An 8790-nucleotide genomic window follows, 5' to 3' on the forward strand; every position below is an offset into this window, starting at 1 on the left:
TTTTTTTATTGCCCCGAAGCTTGCACCAGTTTACCGCATTTTTTGCCTTCTTATGTTATATGTTTTTTTCTTCATTTTTCTATTTTTTGAGAACGGTTCTATGAGGAAGAGAAACCCTTTGTGTGTAAAATGTTGATCAACTTGTTGATGCGTTCGCTGAAAAGAAGGAAGAAAAATTGCGAACATAAATACATATATGTATATGTATACGTATATATATATATATGTATCCTTGCTTACCATAAGCTCTAGTGAACATTCGGCTTTTTCCCATTGAGTGTAAACACGGGGCAATTTCTTTTAAATGCATTTTCGCGAAAGGGAAATGAGCCAAATGTGGAGAAGTATTAGGAAGGTGAAAGGATATGAAGGAATGGTAATTGAAAAGATGTGCAAAGGGGGTATTAGAGAGAAGCATACAAAAAGTGTTGCGAGACATGTGTATAATGATCGGGAGGTTCATTTTAAAAAAAATAGGTACACTATAAGAAGTTAAATGTGCAGCTCGTTATGTTATGATTAATATTAAAGAGTGACATAATATGTTGTGCCCCTTCTCCTGAGGGATAGGTCTGATAAATATGGCCCTTTTTCTTCCTCTTCGCCTTGCTTAGCACGTTGTGGCATTTTCCTTATCTGCTTTGTTTAAGTATTAAAAAAAGTTTTGTAATGGTAATGGGGAGAAATATATATATGTGCAGTATGTATTTACCAATTTTGATAAAAACAGGAAAAATTAGGTAAATGTGTTTTCGTGTGCGTTTCTTTTGATGGATGGTGAATGATTCCAGTTGTAAAAGAGGAACGCATAACAAAAGCAACAAAGGTGAGTTTGTGTATATGCCGATCTGTCCATAAAGGGGATAAATCAAAGGATTGTAGCGTGAAACTTAAGCTATATCATAGGCTTACTTCTTCAAACAGATGGCACAAAAAAAAAGATTCCCCGTTGGAACAGCTGATCCCTCATTTTTACGTCGTGCTGATTATGATGCTACACTGCTACATGATGCGTAAAAGCGCAACTCTGCAGTGCACACACTGTTTTTCTTATCTGCTCTGGGAAAGGGAACATATTATTGTAATATTCAGATAAGTCTCCTACCACATATATTTTTAAAGTTCGAAAAAGGATAAAATAATATTCCCATAAAATGCATGTACCGAAACAGCGTTGTGATTAATGCGAAAGTAACTACATAAACGATAACTTATATTTGAAATGTTTTTTTTTTTTTGGGGGGTGGCGGAGGAAATGTTGTTGGGGAATATGCAAAGAGGACGTATTGTATATTTATTTGTATTATATTCATATTTATAATTATATTTGTATTGGCACTTGTACGTGTTAACCCACATGGGCTTACACATATGTATAATCACAGACAAACAAAGAACATTATTTAAAAAAAAAAAGAAAAGAAAAAATGATTTCTCCACGCGCGAAAAGGTGGGCTACATAAAACAGTGGTAAAAAAAAATACTAAGTTGCACTTGAATATTTATATAGCTATGAAGCATTCGCAAAAACATCGATTTGGAAATATGGTTAATGCGGCGCGTTGAGCCATATTTGTAACTACGTTGCGAGTTTAGCTGTGTTGGTTGCTTTCGCTGCACATCAGTGTGTGTTTTCCCTCTGGGGGTATTACCATTACTATTACTATTGCTATTATTATTGTCTTTCTGCCCTTTCAAGCTTTGATCAAATCGTTACAGTCCCGTTTCGGAACGTATCCCCTCAGTGGTGTCATCTCATTGGGGCTGATCTAATGTTCGATAAAAATGCATTTCCCAGTGATGGAACATGTGGCCTAATTCAGAGTGAGCAAATAAGTAAACGTGGAAAAAAAGGTTATCCTTCTTTATTAAGTTTTTTTTTTTTCTTCTTCTTATCCTTCTTCTTCTACTTCTCCTTCTCCTCCTTCTCCTTCTTCCATTTTAGCTTTCTCAGTCATGGTTGGCCCGGTCGTGCGGCGGATAAGGTGTCCATTTGGCAGCACAAAAAAGCGCGTGATGCGAAAATTATTCATTTTGATCACTTTTCCTTTTTTGAGTGTGCCTATTTTTTTTTATTTAATGCAGCTTTCGCCTTTGCGGCTAGGTTTCTTCTCTCATTTACCCACACGGCCCACTGTTTCTTATTTATCCAATTGGTGATAAAGGACTCAGCCCACTGGTTGTACAGAAGGTTCTTTTCGTCTTTCCATTTTATCCATTGGTCTAAAACGTTGGTAATAAAAATATTATCTTTTTTTTTTACCCACTCAAACCAATCTTCCCATTCGTCACTAGTTCTCTCTTTAAAATCTTCATATTTTTTTTTTTGGATTATTTGAAATAATTTGGAAGACCATGGCTGATCTTCAAACTCTTCCCAGTGTTCTTGTTCTGCTCGTTTCCAGTCATTCATTAACCAATTAATGATTTTTTCTTTTTTCCAGTGAATCCATTTCTTCACAATTAATTCGTCTAGGCGAGATTGATTTTCGAAAAACCATTTTTTCCATTCGATATCGAGGTATAGTCTTCCTTCCGTTTTGATCCATTCTCTCCAGTGAGGCTCAGTCCAATTTATGGATCTCTTCAACATATTGCAGTGAAATTCTTTATCCATGTTAGGGTTAAAGTGGGTCCATTTTTTCTCTACCGATTTTATCCATGTGTTCCAATCTTCTTCTTTTTCTTCTATAAATTTATTTTTTTCATTTTCTAGATTTTCGTAGAATACTTTCCAGTCTTCTTCCAATTTCTTCATCCAGTTGTCCCATTCTTTTCTTTTCCACTCTTCGGATTTTTCTAGGTGTTCTTTTTTACTCTGGGTTTCCTCCTCATCGCATTCGTCTCCTCCTATGAAGTCACTGAATTTTCCATTCTGACATTGGGAGGGAGAGGGGGGCATATATATAACTAACCGTGCATACGGACAGGTTAATACTCACAAGGGGAAGAGTGTAGAGGAGTGCTGTTATCCCCCCTTGCACATGTACTTTTTTTTTTTTATCTTACCGTGGAAATAACTCCAAAGGCAACGGCGGATGTGACAGCAGTCATGATGATACCCAAGGTTAGGATCATCTGCTCCTTATCCATATTTTGGAGTTTATCTTTGTACCTTAAGGTTATCTCTGTAAGAGAGTTGGAACTTGGCGAGAGGCTGCTAACAGATTCTTGAGCTGTTTCTTCCATGGTGACTATTTTTGGTGAGATAGTTTGGTTAACTAAAGGAAGTGAGAAAAGTGAGCGGTTTAGAAAAGTAGAATAACTACTCTGAAATAGAAACGAATTCTATATACGTATTCGAAAGGAATAAAATTCCATATGGCCCAGTTGCACCTATCTTTTATTGGGCACTTATTTTTAAATTTCTTACTTAGGGTAAGGGAAAAAAAAAATAAAACAATAAAATAATCGATTAAGAATGGCGATAGCACTAAAGACTTCTTTTCTCTTATGAGATATATGAAAAAATAAAAAGAGAGAACTAGAAAAAATTTCGATTTTCATTTATTTAAGAAAAAAAAAAAAAATTCAAAAAACTAGGGGCAAACAAACGTAAAATAAGGAAGATGCCGTTTGTTCAATTGGAATGAAATTCTTATTATTCTAAAAAATGCATTTTCTGAAGAATCAATCTACATCTAAAAGTTTTATTTTTCTAAAATGGTTCTCATAAGATTATCAATATAAATATAAACAGGAATTAAAGCAGAAAAAAAAAAAAAAAAAAAATTTTTTTAAACAAATGACGCGAATCGGTAAAAAATAATATGCGCATAATTTATTTATCCAATTTTTGTATTATTCTACGATGCAATAACAATGAATAAAAAGCCGTGATGATACTGACCCAGGTAGATACAGAAATAATAATAAATAATATATAAACTAAATCGCGAAAAAAAGAACACCGTGATCGACTGACTGAAATATATTTTGTTGCGTTTATTTTTTTGTTGCTTCACTAAAATAAAAGGTGAAAAGATTTTAAATTCGACCGGGTCGGAGTACATTAGAAAAAAAGGGCCTCATCATCACATATAATAGGATTTATAATTTAGGGTGTTAGGACTTATAATTTAGAATGCTAAAATGCTAGAAGCGTATTTTTGTATGTATGTGAACATATAAATATGCGCATGTATGCCGCGTTATTAAGCCTTATACAAAGAAAAAAAGAAAGGGGTACAAATATAGGGCAGGCATGTCCTTATGTGCCTAATAATTTGTTGTAGTTATTTTATGAACGCTGGTGGGGTAGTATACCAGGCCTTAGCCTCGTGCGAGATGTGCCATCATTATTTATTCATATACCCATTTATTTTTATGTTATTTTGTATTTTTTTATTTGTCTAATTTAAAATGATAAATAATACGTTTTCTTCTGAAATGCAAATAATTAATTCGTGCACTAGGATGGAATGAAACGAAACGGAGCCACAGTTCAAATGCTAATTTGTTTTTACTTTAATGTATATATTAAAAAAAAATATAATTTTAAAAGTTTTATCTTTTTTATCTATAATTACATTTATTACGAAGAAAAGTGACATTGGAAGTCAGAAAAAAAAAAAAAATAGTAACTGTAATATATATATACTTTTGTGATAAATATTTTTTGCAGAGGTTTCTATTATAGGCTTGCAGAAAAAAAAATGGACAAAATGAAACGAAGTCGAAGGGTAATTAAATGCAAAATGAACAATGAATAAATGCTAAGTAAAAACCAATTAAACGTTAATTAAATTTTCATTAGCGATGGTATTCGAAAAAAATGACAGAAAAATAAGAAAGTTGTAAAATAATAAAGGGTATACAAAGATATATACATAACAATGTACATAGTTTATAAAAAAAATATCAGGAACAAATAATGAAAATTAAAACCAAACATTGAATGCATGTAACGCGACGCGGTCTTCTCTATGTGAATCCATTTTTTACGATACAAGTAATAAATTTAAAAAAAAAAATCAATGAAGAAATTTAGAGGAATAATTAATTACCTATCTTTATCTATTTTTTACAATTTTTCTTTTTTATATTTATCTCTTCTGGTGCTACCGCGTTGTGCCTACATTATTAGCATATAACGATGTTATGCAAATTTATACGTGTTAACTGAGGTAAGAGGAAAAAAAAAAAAAAGAAATCTATGCGATGATGGGATGAAATGAGAAAAAAAAGGGCACTCTCTCATTCATATGATAAAAATAAAAATAGAAAAGGATCGGGAAAAAATAAAATTTATAAAGGGTTTAAAATTTAAGAAAAATATTAAAAATGGCAGTCTTTTGGCAATTTAAAAAAAATATGTTTTTTATTATTTTTTTCCCCTTTTATTTTTCGTTCAAATTGAATAGGAAGTAGTCCAAAACGAATGCGCCAATAAAATGAATGGGGATCTATCGAAAGAGGTTCATTTTTTTTTACACGCAAATTGTGTATATTTTTACGATAGATGGACAGCATATTTTCTTTTTCTTTCCATTTTGTCTACTCAATCATGATAGAATTTTTCTTCCCTTCTTAAAAGGACGCATAAAAACGAAAAAAAATGAACATTTCTGGTATGGATCATTCACGGGGGTAGTTTTAATTATGTGGTGATTGTTGTAGTTCATGGCACATCACCACTTCTAATTCGTTTACGGATTCGTTTTTTAATAAGTAGATTTGAATGTCTTTCTTTTTGCATTGTCTCTCTTTTTGATTTTTCCGGTATCTATTAACAAGGTCTCACGGATTATCCGAAGGGGCATAAATTTTTTTGTTTATCCCCCAAGGAGGAGATCGCCACGGTATAAACGTAGACCACGCTACTTTTTCTTCGTGACTTCCGAAAATTGTGAATCATTTTCCGTCTACGATTCTGCATAGATGTAGACGCATTAGCAAATAAAAGCCCATGCGTTATGCGTACGTACAATATTTTTGTAACGCTGCTTGAACAGCCCACTTCATGATGACTTCATTCGCACAAACTTGTACGCAGTGGGGGGGATGTACTCAGAAGTGATCTTAAATTAAAAAGTGAAGCTGAGGATAAAATTTCTCATAAAAAGAAAAGGGGGGGGGGGTTCTTTTAAAGTGTATGTAAATATAAGTAAAGAAAACTTTTCTGTTTATGCATACCCTTTTTACATCGAACAATGATAGCAAATATGATGATTTGTGTGTGTGTGTAAAAAAAAAAAAAATTACTTCATTTAACTTAGAATGTACAAAACATTGGAAGTGACAGCGGCTTTACTTTTACTTTTAACAGTTGACGAAATGGTGGAAGAATTAGGGGTGCACCTTTTTGGTGATTCCACATGCAGATAACACCATATAGAGAGTGAACTGAAATCGTGCCCATTTTTTGATGCTTCCTGGAATGCCTAACAAGTTTCGTCAATCTTGAAAGTGATACTGAGGGGTCTAAGGAAACGTCAAATTTTCCCAAATGTTATAAGTGGAAAATGTCACAAAAAGGAAATGATAGCTAGAATTAACTAAGAGCGCGCAAATGTATGTGTCCACAGCGGAAGTGTTGAAAGGACCAGTAAGCTTGCGGGCAAACGTCGCTCTTTTGTGCGTACAAATCCAATTAGGGAAAAAAGAAAAGCGATTAATTCTGTTTCAATATGACATAGTTTTTCTTAATCCAATATATTTTTAGCATGAAAATGGAATATCACATTGCCAAAATAACGTAAAGAAGGGGGAAAGCAGCATGTTTTGGGGCAATCATGTTTATATATATATACACACATTCGCATAACGTACATGTCGGGGTGAAAAAAGACAAACGTAAAATTTTATAAGGTAACGGCTATTTTGTGGGGCTGCTTCTCAATGCACATGAGGAAGGAAGAACAACGTTGGCGTGCCATAAATTTACACATGGCACACAATTGGATCATAAAGGCATAATAGTAATGTTGCACATACAAAAATGTCACAATTAAAAAAAAAAAAAATATGTATATTAAAAAAAGGATGTGTAATATTGAACATAAAAAAAAAAAAATTTCGGAATGAATAATCATTTTAAAAATCAATATTTTCCATGTAGTGATAATAATGTTTAGTTAAAAAACAATTAAAAAAGTAGAAACAATCATTGACAGAACAAAACATTGATGGAAAGTGTATTATTTAAAAAAAAAAAATTGTATATTATTATGCAGAAATGCCAATTTAAGAATACCCATTTGCCTTATTTTTAAAGAATTAATTTAGTGTTTCCCATTTGTTTCAACATTAGACGGATTCTCAACTTTTACTTTATTTTTATCCTTTCCCGTCTTTCTCCGGGTGCACCCTCCTTCCTTTTCTTTTTTACTCAACTTCGCGGAAAAATGGAAGAAAATATAGATAAAAAAAAAAGGAAAAGTATTCCATTTTTTTTTTTACACTTATTTTGTACAAAATTATATGCAGTTCTTACACTAACATCTATTTATTTCTAGTGCGTCTTTTGTTCTACAGTTTAAAGGGGAAGGGAAACATAATCCCCAAGTAATTTTTTTTTTTTATTCTCTAGGGGCACAAAAATCTCCTAAATTTTATCTCTTAACACTTTGTAATTTTCTTAACCCTAAAATTAGTTAAAAAGTTGTTCGGATTTTTTAGACCCATTTGGTCCACTTCTTTTGAGCGATTAAATTGTTAGTGAAGGCAACTAACCATTTGTTGAAGGCGGCAGTTTTCTCATTTTTCCATTTGGTCCATGCAGGGGTGTCTTTAAAGATAACTCTGCTTTCTATTCTATCGGTCCATTCTTTCCATTGATCTTTTTCTGCCTTTGTTCTTATTTTCCAGTTTTCATAAAGTTCTTTATATTCTTTAGGCACTGGAATATCATCAATGTTTGGGCTGAAGAAGGTCCATCTGATCCAGTGCTTATCTTCCTTTAATCTCCATCCTATCGAATTGCATTCGAACATTTTTTGTTTTTTCCATGTTTCCCAATTTAAACCAACAGCTGCATTTAAGTTGTTTTGGTGGCCATCCATCCATTTTTGAAAGTCGTTTGTAATGTATTTCTTTAAACTTTTATTAATCCATTCCTTCCATTGAGCCTCTTTCCATTCTTTTGCTTTTTTTAATATATTGCTTTTGTATTCCATATCCAAACGTTGGTTATAGTTGCTCCATTTTTTTTCTGCGTTTTCGAACCATCCTTTTTCTATATCTCCCATATTTTCAACCCATTTAGTTCTTTCATCTTCAAGGACAACGTGGAAATCTTTCCAGTCTTCTTCGGCTTTCTTTAACCACTTGGAAAATTCATTCAATTTCCATTCGAGTGGTTTGACTCTCCATTCCTCTACGTATTCATTTGGTTTAGTTGCGGTAATGATTGCAGCAGCTTTGGGTTTTTTGCCGCCTTGGGAAGCAGAGGCGGCAGGAGAAGCTGGGGTCCCTTGTTTTTTAGGTGGGTCAGCCTTATCGCCGGCAGGCTTCTTGGTGGCTGCAGGCTTCTTGGCGGAAGCAGCTTTGGCAGCTGGACCTTTGGCCTTGGCTGCTTTGGTAGCAACAGCTCCTTTGGGTTTTGCTGCACTTTTTTGAGCAGCCTTAAAAGAGGGAAAAATGAAAAGAAAAAAATTTATACTAAGTTATTACAAGAGTGGATTAATCATATATAACTATACATATAAGTATACATATGTAAAATGCTCGCTGCAGCGCGCTGATTTAGTAAATAGAGTTTTATCAGTTCCTGTTTCTTACGTCAACGAGAGAATTGTTCAGAAGGGCCGAGGATAACAAAAGAACGGCAATAGATACGCTGGAAACCAT

General features: G+C 33.3%; 2 protein-coding genes across 2 annotated transcripts; both read right to left on the minus strand.

Moving 5' to 3' along the window:
- Window positions 1–1750: 1750 nt before the first annotated feature.
- On the minus strand, window positions 1751–3709 carry PCYB_053780 (tryptophan-rich antigen; the record flags this gene model as incomplete). Its single annotated transcript, XM_004221259.1, has 4 exons — window positions 3374–3709; window positions 3010–3221; window positions 2418–2875; window positions 1751–1814 (listed from the first exon to the last, which is right to left on the minus strand). The coding sequence occupies exons 2-4, from the start codon at window positions 3187–3189 to the stop codon at window positions 1751–1753; spliced, it is 702 nt and encodes a 233-aa protein (XP_004221307.1). The 5' UTR covers window positions 3190–3221; window positions 3374–3709.
- Window positions 3710–7616: 3907 nt separating this feature from the next.
- PCYB_053790 (tryptophan-rich antigen) lies at window positions 7617–8790 on the minus strand (the record flags this gene model as incomplete). Its single annotated transcript, XM_004221260.1, has 2 exons — window positions 7617–8564; window positions 8722–8790. The coding sequence occupies 2 exons, from the start codon at window positions 8788–8790 to the stop codon at window positions 7617–7619; spliced, it is 1017 nt and encodes a 338-aa protein (XP_004221308.1).

The sequence above is a fragment of the Plasmodium cynomolgi genome, chromosome 5 (assembly GCF_000321355.1).
Source record: "Plasmodium cynomolgi strain B DNA, chromosome 5, whole genome shotgun sequence".
Lineage (NCBI taxonomy): Eukaryota > Apicomplexa > Aconoidasida > Haemosporida > Plasmodiidae > Plasmodium > Plasmodium cynomolgi.